The sequence below is a fragment of the Echiichthys vipera genome (genome assembly GCF_963691815.1).
Source record: "Echiichthys vipera genome assembly, chromosome: 12".
NCBI lineage: Eukaryota > Metazoa > Chordata > Actinopteri > Perciformes > Trachinidae > Echiichthys > Echiichthys vipera.
In genome coordinates, this window is record NC_139837.1 from 29306003 (window position 1) to 29323502 (window position 17500).

General features: G+C 39.0%; 1 protein-coding gene across 1 annotated transcript in view; it reads right to left on the bottom strand.

The window, feature by feature from the left end:
• The window catches only part of bcl11ba (BCL11 transcription factor B a), a 30773-nt gene that overhangs the window by 8180 nt on the left and 5093 nt on the right, over positions 1-17500 (bottom strand). Inside the window, exon 2 of the mRNA XM_083923687.1 lies at positions 9966-10442. Within this exon, the coding sequence (XP_083779813.1) occupies positions 9966-10442 (477 nt within the window). The remainder of the gene's footprint in view (positions 1-9965; positions 10443-17500) is intronic.

Consider the following 17500-nt stretch of genomic DNA (forward strand, 5'->3'; position numbering starts at 1 on the left):
GTTTCCTAAATATAATCCCAGCTTTTCTTGCAATTCATAGGTTCAAAAGTGTGTGCTTTTAGTTGGGTTACCGGTATATAAACTACTCCTATACAGCCTTCTGATCCAGAATATCACCTATAATGCGAGGGGGTCTATTTCACGGCAGGGGCTGAATACGACACAACACCGTTTCATGTCACAGTCCATCTCATCCCTCCTTACATTTCCAACATTAACAACCAGTAATGCTCTTATATCACAGCAGATATTGTGTGTTGCGCTGCGTTTTTTTGCTTACGGTAATATTTACTTTACCATGTAAAGCATGCTCAAAATGAGGCGTCACCATGAGATTGTGCCGATGTTTTACCTGTTTGAATACCTGTATGTTTTTATGTTTCATCTTAAGTTGCTGCAAAGTGCGCTTCTCCCCCGCGGGGTTGCACTTAAATTAAATAAATTAATAGGCTCCCACTCAAGCAGTTTCCCCTGTGATATTACTGTGATTGCAACAGGACTACATTTAAACTTATGCACTGACCCGAGCAGCAATGTTCTCCCGCACGTCTCCTTCTCTTTTGCTGCTGCAGCGGTGTAAACCTGCTCAAACTCACCGTATGAGCGCATTAATATTTCCATTTCCAGTGGTAGCGTACCTCCGCTTCCCCGTTGCCATGGTGACTCGTCGAATCAGGGCTCCATTGATGCTGTCTTTTTTTACTTGTGGTGCACGCGCTTAACTCCAGGTCAAACTACTCTGAGTTGATCAACCTAACGCAAATCTGCTGTTCTGGAACCGAAAACTCAGAGTTTCCTATCTCAGAGTAGATCAACTCAGAGTTCAGGGTTAAACTCAGAGTTTTTTGAACCTGCTTTGTGAAACGGACCCCAGGTCTATAAATGGGCTGTTGACGTGACATGGCAATTTCACTGCCACACAAGATAAAAATGAATATAATTAGTGATGTCATGATTTAAAATCCAGTAAATGATAAAACATTTCTTTTGACCTATTGTTATAAAAACTGCTTTGTCATTAGACTTCTTAAATCTTTGAAAATTATCCTATGGTGTGACTGCCTCAAACATGGTTCATTAAATTACAACTTTAAAGAGAAAAGCATAAAAATGTTACCTCAGGCATAGTGTTATAGGTGTCTACTTTAGTAAATGGCAGTCATTTATTTCACCCATATATTTCTAAAAGCGTAGGAACTCGATAGATGTTGTCACTGGGGAAAAAAAGAAGCTGTATGTTAAAGAACATAATTATGTGTCCTGCTAAGCGGCAATGACAGGTTAGCTAGCTAAAGCATGGTCAATAAAATGCCTGGTGACACAAAAGGCTGAAACTTCCTTTGATGTGACGTCACAGAACAGGACCAGGTATCTTTAAGGAGCTTTTGAAATAATTAAAGGTGATTTCTTTAACTTCTTTGTTTTCTTTATAGGCCATGGTTGGTGTTTTAAATACAACTATTATGTTATTACAAATATTTTCAGCTGCTGTTGTAGAAATGTTCTACTGTTATAAAGTGTGTGAAAATAAGTATAAAAATGGTACTTCACTCAGTTTTTTTAGACAGAAAGACTTGAGGGAGAGAAATGAGTGGGAGAGAGAGGACACGCAAGTAAAATGAACAGGGATCCACATGTTAAAAATGGAGGTCCTAAGAGAATGATGCAGAAAGTAAATTGAAATGAAACGAGAAATGCAGCAATTATACTTTAAAAAATGATGATCGACAGAGAAAAAGTTACCACATGTTATGGGGGAAGTAATGTGGGTTGTATAAACTTGCTGCCATAAAGAAAGCAGAATGAACTACGTAAAAAGTGGAAAGAATCCAAAAAAAGATGCAGTGCAATAGAAAAGGCAGTGCTATTCTTAACACAACCCCACAGTCTCCAGAAAGACTTCCTTACTTCCTCTTTAATGCACGAACTCCCATTTCTGTCCTTAAGAGTGACACAATGTCCTTTAGAGTGACAAAAAGATAATCATAAAAGAACCAAAAATGTGTGTTCATCTCAAAATATATTCAATAAAATGAGTTCAGTTTTTTATTAGGGGAAAAGATATCACAATGAATATGAATCTCTTTGTTTGATGAATCCATGTCTGTTTGTTTATTCTTTTCTTGATTTATTTAATGTAAATACCATAGGACACATTTACAGTGCACTTCAGTGAAAATGTTCAAAAAACAGGGAAATCATTCACAAAAGTAGGGACCCCTTATGTTTTCTTAAAAATCTGTTTTCACACTGCATAAATATGTTTGCTTTGGGGTTTTTTTAAATGGTGTTTTGCAAAATACATGTTTTTTACTGCCTATTTGTCTACTACCCTAATACTTCCAAACTGTAGGCCAGCTGTTTGTTAAACCACAAAGTCTTGCTTTCTATTACTAAACATGTTCAATACAGTAGGGACGGATGCTGTTTGAAGTATTTGATACTTGTGCCAATACAATACCTGTACAGACAACAGAAGCAAATAAGTGAATATCATGTTTCTCTACAAACCCTTTTTCTCATTTAACAGATGAAGCCACATATGTTAAACATTCAACAAACAGAAGTGCTCACACAAGAACTTTGCCTGAATAAAACAATCAAACTCCCAGAAAACTGCAGGTCTGCCACAAATCTTAATTCTTTTAAATCCAAACTGCAGACTTGTCTCTTTTCTGCTGCCTTTCATTAAATAAGTTTAACCCTGTGTACTGTATTTTAACTTCTCCTGATTTCTTATTTATTTTTATTTTAATGTAATTTTATTTGTGATTTATATGTGATTTGATATGTTTCTTTCAAATATTTTTTGGAATGTTCTGTGTGAGGCACTTTGGATTGCCTTGCTGTTGAATTGTGCTATATAAATAAACTTGACGTGACTTAAAGATCAACCACTGTCTAATCAAAGAATAAGAAAACAAGGTTAATAATGTGAAAATAAGTTAAGTGTTAGCTTTCAGAACTTAGTTTGGGATACTGATTGCTTCAGATGCATTTGAATCATTCCATACAGAAGCGGTAACATGTGGCAGCTTTGGACTTGTTGGAAGGTAAGTTTGAAGGAACACGTAACAGAATGCACTTAACAAGTAATATCATGATTTGTGCTCTGTGGCAATATGTAAAATAATGTAATTACTTCTTCACTAAATAGTAAGTAATAGCTTACAAAATTCAAGTAACTTCTTCGACATTGTTCAAATCTAACATAGTAAGTGTAGCTTCCTCTCTTCTTCTGTGTGTGTGTGTGTGTGTGTGTGTGTGTGTGTTTGTGTGTGTGTGTGTGTGTGTGTGTGTGTGTGTGTGTGTGTGTGTGTGTGTGTGTGTGTGTGTGTGTGTGTGTGTGTGTGTGTGTGTGTGTGTGTGTGTGTGTGTGTGTGTGTGTGTGTGTGTGTGTGTGTGTCCATCCACATCATTTCAGGACTATTAAACATGCATCAGGACTGTAGTGTGTGAACACAGACACACACAAACACCCAAACCAAAGTAGCCAAAAGCACACAGGATACAGAGAGAGAGAGAGTGAGCAGCGATACAAACCAGAGTAATTACCACTTCAAAAAGGCTGGCGCTCCATCCGAAAGGCCTCCCAGCTTTATTGAAACAACGCAAAAAAACAAGAGCAGCGGGCGCCGTAATGCCTCTAAAGTGCAGGCTGTTATATCAAACACACACACACATTCATACACACTCACACAGACTTTGCCGGAGCTTTTTGTAAAGTCTTTGTGCAGTTTAATTTGGAAGATAAATATGCATATGGTAAATATTTCAGGGACACGCCACTGTGCTCAGTCATTATTTATTGAAGATGTGTGTGTGTGTGTGTGTGTGTGTGTGTGTGTGTGTGTGTGTGTGTGTGTGTGTGTGTGTGTGTGTGTGTGTGTGTGTGTGTGTGTCCATGTGCATAATGTTTACATAAGATTCAAACACGTCCTTCGAAAGTGCATTTTTTCAATATGTGTTTTTTCTTGTGTCTTACGCTGCATATCTAACATCCTGTAAGAAATTATGCGTATTAATTATTCTCTTTTGCTGTCTGATAATCCACTTAAAGCTGTGTGTGTGTGTGTGTGTGTGTGTGTGTGTGTGTGTGTGTGTGTGTGTGTGTGTGTGTGAGTGTGTGTGTGTGTGTGTGTGTGTGTGTGTGTGTGTGTGTGTGTGTGTGTGTGTGTGTGTGTGTGTGTGTGTGTGTGTGTGTGTGTGTGTGTGTGTGAGAGAGAGAGAGAGAGAGAGAGAGAGAAAAAGAGAAGGAACTGGCAAACAAAAAAAGTCAGCTGGGAAAAAAATGACAGAAAAAGCAGGTGTTAAAGCAGAGGTAGAGCTAGTAGAGGTAGACAGCTGACACACACACACACACACACACACACAAATAGAAACACTCAAATGGCTCTGTCAGATTAAAAGAGTGTCATCTTATTTGAGTTTTTCAGAACTATACGCCCCTTTTTTTGCGTTTGTGTGTGTGTGTGTGTGTGTGTGTGTGTGTGTGTGTGTGTGTGTGTGTGTGTGTGTGTGTGTGTGTGTGTGTGTGTGTGTGTGTGTGTGTGTGTGTGTGTGTGTGTGTGCATGAGTGTGTGCTTCTCTCCACTCCATCCAGACTTAGTTAAATGTCTGAATCAAACCCTAGTTGACAAGGCTTTAAGGACTGCACAGCCCTGTCAGGTGGTGTTAAACACTCCTCAGTGATATGTTTACACTACATGGATGTATGTGTGCGTGCCTTCAAGTAAAAATGATATGTTTTCTTCTCCTTTCTCTAATCCAAACTGTCAGGATTCCACCTCGGTGGAGTTACATCTAACCTAAATGACAGTCACCTGGGAGTCGGGAGGGTGTGTGTCCAGGAGGTTGCCAAATCCCCGGACCCAAAGGCAGACAAAGGACCTTGACACTGCTAACAGCAGTAGTAGAAAAACTGTATTGAAGTACTTTTTTTCATTATGTGTTTTTTCTTGTGTCTTACGCTGCATATCTCACGTCCTGTAAGAAATTATTCGTATTAATTGTTCTCTTTTGCTGTCTGATAATCAACTTAAAGCTGTGTGTGTGTGTGTGTGTGTGTGTGTGTGTGTGTGTGTGTGTGTGTGTGTGTGTGTGTGTGTGTGTGTGTGTGTGTGTGTGTGTGTGTGTGTGTGTGTGTGTGTGTGTGTGTGTGTGTGTGTTTGTGTGTGTGTGTGTGTGTGTGTGTGTGTGTGTGTGTGTGTGTGTGTGTGTGTGTGTGTGTGTGTGTGTGTGTGTGTGTGTGTGTGTGTGTGTGTGTGTGTGTGTGTGTGTGTGTTGCTGGAAACATCCTTGATAACATCCTTGAGAGTGTGACTGTGGAGCAGACTTTCCTTCCACTAGATCCCAGTTGACACGTCTGTTCCATGTTGTGGTGAATTTGGCTGGATTTGGAGTTGACAGCTGTGACATAAGTTACAGGGTCGCGCTTTAAACCTGAACCCTGTTTTACAACGTCTTTCTGAAGCATGATTATTCTGTCAATATGGTATACATAGGGATATTTTAATGATATAATAAGCGCATAACTGAAAATGTCCCCAGTTTTCATTTGAGAAATCTGGTTACCTTAACTATAAGGTTCATTGGTATCTGTTCCTGCTAGAAGTCATTTTACAAAAGATCAAATATTTATTAACTCATCATTCAACATCTTTAGCTCCTATGTGTGGTGTTAAACAGGTGGAAGAGCTCCTATTAGATAATGTCACTATGTTGGAATGATCTTGCTAACCATTACTGGTTAACAGTGTAGCCTAAAAGCCTTGTTGGCATACAAGAAAAGCCCAGCTGGTTAACTAATTAACTAACTGCTAGTTATCCGAATGTTAAGTTGTGACGTAACGCCCTTTCAAAATATGATTTCTGGGTCCAAGCCGGTCCAAGCCTCGTGTTTCTATAACACAGCAGTGTCGTGTTCCCCGTTGTTTGAACAGATCTGAGTTTTTAAAAAACGTCATTTTATTTTACCTCTTCTGGATAAAAAAAGTGTCTAACTGACTGAAGAGGTGATCCTAATTGTTCCCATGTTCAGACGTTGTTGTTTTGTTTCAATAGAGCGTTTGGACCCAGAAATTGCATTTTGAAAGGGTGTTAGGTCAGAATGAACAGCCGGATAGCAATATAAGTGGGCTGACTGGGCCAAGTGCTGTTCCCAGATATGGATTCGTGAGGCGCAAGCTTTGCGGGACTGTGAGTGGCCTAAAGGGAGTACATGTTTGTGTCATGAGATGTTGCTTTCAGATATTCTCCATGTAACATTCCCTCCAGTGGTGATGCACACACACACACGCACACACACACACACACACACACAAACACACACACACACACACGCACACACACACACACACGCACACACACACACAGTGGCCTACTGACGACACTGATGGCTATCACTTATGTTCAGGAGACGGGATTAGAAGTGGAGGAAGAGGAGGGCAACTGACTGATCTATTGGGTCAAATAGTAAAGGCTCATGACAGAAAATAAAAAAAATAGAGAGCAACATTTACAAAATAATGTTTTGATAAAAATATCCTGTATAACTTTTGAAAAATATGACACAAAAGTAAATCTTATATGTATCATCATTGAGTTATACTGTATCAAGGACATACGTGTGTGAATGTCTGTTCCATTTCACATGAAGAATAAAAGAAAGTGAAAAAGCTTTAATATATATATTAAAGCTTTTTCACTTTCTTTTATTTTTTTATATATGATAAATAGAGCAGTAGTTTGATCTGCTGGGAACCATTTAGGAAGCCTTGTCAACAGTTGTGTTGTGAGCTGACATTCAAATTCACTGCTCACTTTCCCTCTCCCTCTCACCAGGTAATGAGAGCAATGAAAAGCTCTGTCTGACTTACAAAGAGAAAGCTCCACCTGCCATATTTCATCCCCAGTTGATTATGAGCAGGCTCAGCGTGTTCTCTCCAAACCAAACGCTGGCTCGATTATAAACCCTTCCGTCCCTCCTCGTGTTAATAAGGTGCTGGTTGTCCATATTTCATGTGGAAATTGTGAAATACAGAGGGTAATTTTGAATCATAAAATGTTATTGCAGCAATATAGTTTACAGTTGCCACAGTGCACGTCCAATTGAGCTGCTAACATGTTTTTGCTTTTAATGTGAAAATTATTGCGCATTCTGTTATGAAGAAATATTGTGCAATTACAATTTCAACCCACACATGGGGAGGAAATTTTGAGAAGGACTACAGTTATATATATTGCAAACATTTAAATACAATGGTAAAAAAATATATACTTATGCACATAAATATGAATAATGCCGAAATATTAACGTGATCGATGCCATTCAATTAGAGCTCTGCAGACACTCTGGGATTCTATTAGAGCTACAGTATTTGCATCCTCCTCCTGCTCAGATTGGTATGCATTAAATGTACAGCCGGAGCACAGTTACAGACCTGAGTGTGGTGCTTTCAGAGGCTCGGGTGCTGTGCTGTCTGCAGCAGCTCAGCAGAGTTGTAACAGCCTGGTGAAATATTGATGAAGTTCAGGCCCAAACACAGTGTTTTACAGTGCAGGCCAAACTGCACACTGACACATTTAGAGGAGTGCCGTCCTGCTCCAACGCACTAAAGTCAGGACTGTTACTGAGTGAATTCCCTCACATGGCTTTTTTTTTTGTCTTGTCCGGTGCTACTGATGAATTGGGTTCTGTTCTTGTCCAAATGTTAGGTTGATTTGACACAAACTTGAAATGGCTCCACAAATAGAAGAGCGCGCACACACACACACACACACATACACACACACACACACACACACACACACACACACACACACACACACACACACACACACACACACACACTACATGGGCTTTGAGAGTTACATAAAAACACTCTGTGCAGACAAATGGTCTTGGCTGAGCTGGGAGATTTGTTTTTATGAATTAACAAATGTATTCATGTCGTGCATTTGGAAACAAGTTTCGGTGGACATTTTAAAATACGAAAAGCCAGGTTTGATTTATTGTCAGTTTTGAATATTTTGTTAAGGCAATTCGTATGACAAAATTTACCATAGAAATAATTTGTCATCAATTCCTCTAAAAAAAACCTAAAAACTAAATTTACTTACTTGTTTTTATTGTTTCTGAGCTAATTTTCCACATATACAAAAAATAATCAGGGCCATTCACTGATTATTATTATTAGTAGTAGTAGTAGTAGTAGTAGTAGTAGTAGTAGTAGTAATAGTAGGAGTAGTTTTATTTTTTTTATTATTATTATTATTATTATTATTATTATTATTATTATTATTATTATTATTATTATTATTATTATGTCTGAACCAGACAGTCACAGATGAGAGTGATTTTTTTAAACACTAGTGTTTTATGGACCGAATACACATCTGGAGCCATCAGACTGGTATATTTATTGGTTCAGAAGGTTCAAATAAAACATTCTTACCTTTTTGGCTATTTACTCTATAGGCGGCAACTGCACTGAAACTCTCTCGATACTTGAATTCCATTGTTTGTTAGTGTTTTATACACTATACCTTTATTTTATTGACTTTGGTTTATTTAATTTCCTCCTCACTGTCTTTTATTTAAATACTAGTACTTCATTACGGTCAGAGTTAGGATTTATTAATCTCTGAATACCTCAATCAAGTGTCACAGAATATCTATTCCTTGTTATATTACATCTAGATTTTTGTATGCTTATACAAAGCACCTTCAATTGCTGTAGTGTTGGAAAGGTGCTTGGATAGACTTAGGGTGCACTCACACTGTCCATTCGTACCGTGCCCCGTGCTGTAGGGTAATTCTCCCCCCTCCCTCTCCCCCCGCGGCCCAGGCCCCTGTGTACTCACACTACCTGAATGGATCTGGGCTGCAGCTCGACTGCTTCTTGCTCATACGTCATCACCCCTGGGATATTTAGTTTTGTCGGACTGTTTTTGAACATTTCATCTGTCCAAATCTGCAGTAAACACTCCACCTCCGCATCAGACCTTGCAAACCGTTCTCCACATCTTTTTAAACGTCCATTTCGGGGAACAGACGCATATAAACAGACATCAGGACCACCGTCAATGCCCTTATAGATTTGATGTTCCCTTGCCTACGTGGTAGCCACTTAGATCTACTTGGGAGGTTTTGGGGTCCCCTGCTAGAGCTGCTGCCCCCGCGACCCGACCCTGGATAAGCGGTTGAAGATGAATGAATTAATTAATATTCAAGCCTTTCTACTTAATCAATCTAAACAGCCTTTTATATTAACTGCACAACATTACATGTCAAACTAGCCGGTATTTTTTTTCTTTTTTTGAACTGGAGAGCTCTGACCTCTGAGAAGGCAGGACAGCTGAGAGGAGTTCTTGTCACAGACAGGAATATTCTACTCTTCCCCTCTGGCTTTCTTTGAGTGTCTTGACTGGTTTGAGAGATAACTGCTAGTGCTCCCCCCCCCGCAGCTGCTCTCCTGCTAAACTGCTTCTTTACCCCTCTGAATGGGGGAGAAACTGGCCTCTTTTTAATCCCTCTTTCTCTGTTTTTTCCCCTCCTCCTCTCATTGTGTTTTTCCTCCTTTGCTTGTTAGAATTTTAATGAGCTTTTCACCTTTTTAAGCAGATGGCTTAGGCTGGATTTCTCCATGAAAGTCAGGGTGAGTCTCTCTGTCACGTTTTGCCCAATTTGTTTCAACTAGCTGAATCCTTGAGGGGGTTTAGGGCTTCGAGTGGGTAATGTGCCTCTCCCCTCTTTCTCTTCACTCCCTCACTCTGTGTTCCTCTCCCTCTCTCTCTCTCTCTCTCTCTCTCTCTCTCTCTCTCTCTCTCGCTCTCTCTCTCTCTCTCTCTCTCTTGCTGGAGGGGATGGGGTAAGGCTCAACAGGATGCCTCCACAAAAGCTGAAAAGGTGATTTGTGTATGCGTATGTGTAGTTACATAATGGGTCAAAAGGTTGTGCTTACCTGCCGGTGTGTTCTCCTGCTTGGGGCAAATTCCTTTGATGGGCATCCTCTGTCTCCTGTCAGCTCGTCCCACCTCCTCCTCCTCTGGTGTCACCTGGATGCCAATCTCTACCGGCTTCACCACCTTCCTCAGCGCTCCCCGCTGTGTATGGTGATAAAGGCTCTGCAGAGTCGGACTCCCTCCTCCTCCTCCTCCCCGGTCGTTCATCTTGTCGAAGCAGCCATTGGCCAGCAGCGGCGTTTGGCAATGCTTCTTTTTGTGCTCAATGAAGAGGAGGATGTCGCCCAAAGGGAAGGTCATCTGGCACTGGCCGCAGGTCAGCAGGTCGTGGTCGGCGTGGAGGCCGGGCGGCAGGACGCGGGCCAGACTAGGGTCCAAAGGGTGGGGCGGTAGGCCGAGTGGGTGAGATGGCAAGCGGAGCGGGTGAAGGGATAGAGAGTCGGAGAACAAGCCGCCATCTGGATGCTCAATGTCCGCTAAGAAGAAACAGAAGAGACATGTCAGATGTTGGAACAACTGGACATTTGCAAAGTGGACTTACTTCTGTTCAATTCTCACATTGCTTACTGGAACTTTTGGAAATGCTAGAGACAAAAAGAAGCAGGTTTGAATTCCTGGCCAAAAGTATGATATTGACGGCATTGATATAAGTGGCTTATTTCACCTGGAATACTGTATGACATTCCTAAAACAAATGTGAAGGTATAGTCTTGGGCTGGCAGGTGCTAAAAGCTTCTATCTAAAATGCTCAGTGTGTTTGACATTCCCTCTCTAGATGTAAATAAGTCTCCATGTTTGTGACTCTGCTGACAGACGTTTGTCTGTAGGTCCAGATCGTCACCAACAGTTATGCTGCATTCACTTGTAATCAGAAATCAGGAACCTAAATTTCTGAGTCAGGCTTGTAGTAAGAGTAAGTGTAATAGGAACATGTGTGTGTGTGTGTGTGTGTATGGATTTAAGAGGCTAACATATAGAGGACGGACTGGAAGAAGAGAGGATAATGTGTTTCAATCAAGTTTACAAAAGAGCAAAACAGGCTCACCTGCAGTTACTGCCAAAGAGGCAGCTAGAAACAAGGGATCTCAAATCTAATAGAGTACAACTTTAAAAGGCATTATGTACATTTAAAGGTAGTGTCTTTTTTCTGAGGGAAAAGAGAAGAAGAAGAATTCAACAAGAACAGAAGTTATCTGTGTCAGTGGTTCCCTACCATATTGGTTTAAAATAAAGCCGTGTCTACTTGAAAACCCTCATTAGAGGTCAAATTATCTCCGGACTGCTTCAGGGAGAACCACTAACCCATGTTATCTGGGGAAACTGTTGATAGAGCTACAGTAGTCCATCTGTCCAACTGTATGTTGGGTGATACAGACAAATGATTAAGTATACATAGTTAAGTTTATTTAAACACTGACAAAACACTGAGGATTAAAAGTTCAATGCAAATGTTTATTCATTAGCATTAAGCTTGTGAACAGTGTTCAATCTACGTATGACGTTACACTGAAGGGCTGATTGTTACTGTCATAAAGGTACCGCGCCATGCTTGTTGTGAAGCAGAGAAAGAGCAGTAAGACCGCAGATCTGAGGAAGAATAACAAATGGAAAAATCCCTTTATCATCAGGCTATAAGTGGGGGATTGGTTGGCATGATCAGTTGAAGGAACCAAAGTGAAGAAGAAGCAAGAAGTTGGTAAACAGGAAAAGACAGAAATCATCGTCATAATCATCATCATCATCATCAGCATCATCAACATCTCTCCCTTTCCCTTATACTAGATGAGGGATTGGCAGCAGGCTGGCCCATTGTCTCAGCCTGTACATCAAAAAGGCAAACAGAGATGGGATGGCCAAAGGCTCCAGATGGAGCAGCCCGCCTCACCATAGACCTGCTTTTTACAGTGGGTATAATTTCTTTGGACAGATGCAAAAGAAAATTATACAATACATATACCATATTATACAATTTGACATAATGTGCTTGTTTACATGTCCCACACAGTTTAATACCTGATTATCCTACACATTCTCCTAACTTTTCTGTTATACTGCTCAATTCAGTTTGTATGCACTGTCAATTTGGGTAACTATGTTTGCCCTATAGAGCAGTGGTTTTCAAATTTTGTACATGACGTACCACCTCAGAAAATAGTCCCAATGTTAAAAACAAGTAGCTTAGGTCTACACTATTCAGCTGCGGTCAGGAAGGTTTATTCCTGATCAGAAGATCATTTATTCTTGTCTTCATCCATTATTTCAGTTATTGCTCTAAATATTCTCCTCCTGATCCGCACTTCTCTTCACCTAGTTCCCATTCGGAGCAACGATTGCGTTGTTTTTAAATTAATAATTTTACCTCTGCTGACTCTCTTCCATCACAGTTTAGCTTGTGACTCATGAATAAGACTATGTCACAGGCTGATATTGAAACAAAAATATTACAGGGAATGCTAAACTTATTTTAAATTACATTTTATGCATCTTAAAAGTTTTAGTATTTTCTTTCGAAATGATGATGATAGTATTATATTATAGACTATAGAACAAAAAACTATAGAGTTATTTAGAGAAAAAACTGTTAACTCTGACAAGCTAGCAGTTAGCTATTTTTCCTTGAGGAGCACTCCATGTTAAATGTGATTATTTTAACAGTGCTTTGGTTCTGGTGAGCACTGACATGTTAACAAGATAATCCACATCGTTCATTGTGTCAAACAGTTACTATCTTCTTTAGAAGAAATACTAACTTTTTCCAGCTATAAGTCAATGATGACAACAGTACTTGGCAAATAGCCAATCAAATTGTAGACAACGTGTACCATCCGCATACTTAGCCAAAGGCTTTAGGCATGCATATCTTCTTCACATAACAGCCACAGTAAAAACACCATTTTGAAAGGAATTTATTCACTGATTCCGCTGACCTTGAATTTTAGAATAATAACCAAACCTTTTTTTCTAATGTAGAATTAGCAGGGAGCAGGAACACTTTTCCTGCTCCCTGCAGGTGAGCTTTGCCCCACTTGCCCATAAGGACCGTTGGCCTTAATAAATATAAAATGCATGTCACAGTTTCTTTAACTTTTTTTTGGTGGTCACCCCTTACAATAAAGTGATGTCCACTTGTGACCACACAGAGCAGATTAGAGTTCCGAGCAGTTCAACCATAAGAGGGATTTAGCTGATAAAAAATTAAATTAGAGAACAATGTGTACCATATATACATGGGGGGGTTAGAACCACTATTGTATGTAACGTAGTCCAGAAAAACAAAATGATTACTTGTTATAGTAACATTTGCAATATTAACAGGATAATAAGAGCAACTCTTACTGCTAGTGCCACAGATATTCATATTTTATTCAATAACATTCACATCCATATCCTATTAAGATAAACCTAAAACTACAGGTTGTAAAGAAATGAGTGGACATCAGCACAGATAAACTAACAATGAGTGTCAACAATGAGTAATTATCCAAATAAATCATAATACAATTCACCTAGTAATAACAACAAAAAAAAACATCTAATATGCAAAAAAAGCATAGTTTGTATACACGTCTGTATCGTTCTCAGCATCATTACAAAAGACTTGTAAACAAATTTAAGATGAGGCACTTATTTTGGTTGATGATTTGTATTCTATTACTATTATAATTATTTATTAATTCATTAATAATTTATTTTTTGTTACTACGGCTGCAGGAAGCACGTGTGCTTCTTCAGTATGTGTGTCTGTGTTGCATGTTTGTACTGCATGCATCATGTGTCGTATCATGTTTGTATGTGCATGTGTACATCATGGACACACACACACACACACACACACACACACACACTAGTACTGTATGCATTTTGTGTGTGTGTGTGTGTGTGTGTGTGTGTGTGTGTGTGTGTGTGTGTGTGTGTGTGTGTGTGTGTGTGTGTGTGTGTGTTAGGCCTGCAGGCAGCAGCCATCTGTCCTCTGTTGTTGAAATGAACAGCCCTGTACAGCAGAGTGTATTTCTCCAGTAATAAACATTAAAGAGAATAAAGCCAGTGTGTTGACCTGGAACAAACACACTCCACAGTTACACTGACCCCTGCAAACTTGTCTTCATCACTCCGATTAATAAGTATCATATGATTAAAAAACGACAGCCAAACCTCAAATTCACAACTGACTTAATGTGTGTGAAGTCACCGATCAACTATAAAATTTACACTCAAATGCATATATATATATATATATATAAAGAATTCTGGGTATTGGTCTACACCTTGTCTCAACCCTGTATATACTCGGGATATTACCTGAAGATCTGATAGACACAGACAGCAGCTACTTATTGGGAGTCTTGCTATTGATAGCAAAGAAAATGATCACAGTCAATTGGTTGAAGCCACACGCCCCAACATAATACAGACAGAGAAAAAAAGTTTTTTATCATAGAAAAAACTAGAGCGAGACTACAACTGAAACTAGAAAGATTTGAGAGAAGATGGAAAACAATAACACAAGCGAGACCTGTGGCTTTTTGGTTGCTTAATTATTTGTATTGTTATTAAAATTTTTATTGTTTTTTCTTTTCTTTACATTAACACCTCTTTCGGTTTCACGAGTACACTTATCTGTGCTAGTGAATATTAGAAAGAATCCATTATTTAAGAAAGTTGTGGTTATCTGTATAAAATATATGTGATCTTATGTTTGGCTTGTACAGAGGGGAGGAATTACATGTATTGATGACTGAAGGTAATATGACATGGATTGAGTGGGTTGTAGACTGAGGAAAGTGTATTTTTTTTTACATCTCTTTATGTTTTACCTATGGAATAAATCAAAAGTTAGAAAAAAATGATTACTGCTCGCCAATGAAGTCAACAATGTGGGTGCAAATAACAGATGCAAAAGAAGAAGCTTCAGTTTGGCCTGATTTACCTAAGGCTCGGGTGAGTCAGGTAAGAGTGCTAATAGGATTTAATTTAACTGAAGGAGAACAAAAAAATCAAAAGAAACAGCACGTCTAAAAATGAACGGCTCAAAATAACACAAACCGAGTATGTGCAGTAAGGGTAGTACCACGAGGTATTTGGAGAGATAAAATATGGTGCTCGGCTCTTGTCTAGACCAGGAAGGTGCTTTGAATCCTTGTTGTCAGAGACAAGTTTTCTCTCCGAGCAGGCTCCCGTCTCTGGCTTCCTCTATTCCCTGTCTATCACTGTAAATGTGCTGTTAATCCATCTAGACCCTTCACACTCTCCACACAACTGTCAGATAATATTCACAGACACAAATGGGATAGCATATTAGCAACAAGCTGCTTCTCAAATATTTGTTTTCCCCTCTCTTTAGCAGATTCTTTTTTTTGAATGATCTTACTTTACTAGCATCATAACTTTCCCCATTTTGACTGATGAAAGCCTGAACATTTCTCCCAGAACCAGAAAGCTTCTGCCAGTTCAGAATAAAACTATAAAAACTTTACTGTTACGTTTTTTTTTACTGTTTCCTCAACCACACACATGCAAGGGGCTAGAATCAAGATGAAATGTTCGTGGGTGAGAGTGAACATCACACACACACATTAGAATTGTAACACACTCTCAGCATGCACACACACCTGTGGCAAAACTCAAACTGATCTGCCGCCACGGAGACTGTTGATTTGAAGACATAGCTGCAGAACACTTTTAGTGTCTGAACAGGAAGTAGCAATTCATCCTAAATTAATTTTGAAAATCTCGTGGTTAAGAGTGACACGTTACAAAATCTCTAGTCACTGTATTAAGTCGAGTTTTTAGAGTATTAATGCTTCATTTAGCAATATCCAGCAATATTACACGAGAGCGTGAGCTTTACCATCATTATTGACGTGACAATAATGATGGTAAAGCTCACTCTGTAACACCGTCAACCAACAAAAAAAAAGATAGAATCAAAATGTATTTATATTGTGGGGCAATTTGCTCTCCAAATGAAAAAGCAAAAGAGAGGATTGAATTGAATTTGGATATCTAGTGGCTGTTGATTAGTCAGCCAACTTGAGCTAACGTTAGCTTTGTTGAAATTGTGAAGTTTCCCTAACTGCTCTAACACACCTCAGGTAAACATGCAGGGCAGTGGTCCTCCAGGAGCAGGATTGGGCAGCCCTGCTCTTAGATAACTGCTGAAAAAGATCAAGTATTTTTTCCATGTAGAGATTTAACTAAGATTTAACTCCTGAACATGCAGTTAGCTTACAATTAAAAATCGCCACATATCAGTGACTCATCAGCACAGCTGATGATGTGACTCCAATAACAGTTAACCCCAGAGCGGTGTCACAATAAAAATAACTCACTTATGGAAATGGCGGGTTTATATTTGTAGTGATGAGCCTGGTGTGCTATCATGCTGATTTGATCCCATTCTAAATGACCACCCATATTGCCTGGTCGTTGTTGTTTAAAGAGTGTTTGAAGTCATTCATTTTTTGTCTTGGAAATTATTTGGGGTTTGGTTTTGGAGCCATTAGTCATTCTTTGTACCAGTGTCCGCTTTAGTAAAAACAACATTTACTAAAATAAAAAAACGTCACACTTTGTATATTAGTACATTGTATGGGGACAGTATCCCCACTTTGAGTCTTTGTTGTATTTCATCTCCTTGCTCTCCCTTTATTTCCTGTCAAAAATAACTGAAAAATGCCTGAAAGAAAACTTTACAAAGCAGAAATGTTAATACTACTATATTAACATTAATTATACTACAATAAACCATTTTTGGTGCTCTAGAATTTATAAACATACCTTAACGTTTGAGCAGAAATTGAAGAAATGTTTTAGAATAAGCATTCCACCATTGTGACTCGCAGCTTATTTTCAGATTTGACCTGATTTCAAATGAAAACCTATTTCCCTCAAAGCTAATTCAGGTTCATCACGAGGTAAATCCTCTGCTCCAGTCAAAGTCAGGATTACCGCGTCAAGCCAATCAGGTGTGGATCAGAGGCAAATGTGCAAATAATTATAAACATTTGTTTCAGTATGATTGTGGTGTTAGTTGGATTCACACATGATTATACAGAGAGTGTCAGAGTTCAGGCTGGTGGAGGGAGGAGTGTGCGAGCACAGAGCCACCAGAGCCACCTATAATAAATATTCAGATTGGTTTTATTCTCCATTTCTGTATTGCATTATGAATTGTTTTTAAGATCATATAACACATTTTATGATTTTGTTTATTGATAAACCATTGAGAAATGAATAACATGCAATAGATTGATTTACCTAAAGATCATCTGAGTTGATACGCTCTTATAGCTCTTTGACGTGAACAATACTGTCAACGCAGTTTATCAGCAGAGGTGATATTTTTAAACCAAACTGACAATTATTTGATTAAGAAACAAATACTTAGAACCACAAAATATACTCATAACAACAAAAGAAAAAACTATAGTTTAGCTTAAAATAATTTTTAAAAAAGGTCCACTCATTTACAATAGCTAGAACTCCCCTATGCCAATACACTACACACACACACGCACACGCACACACACACACG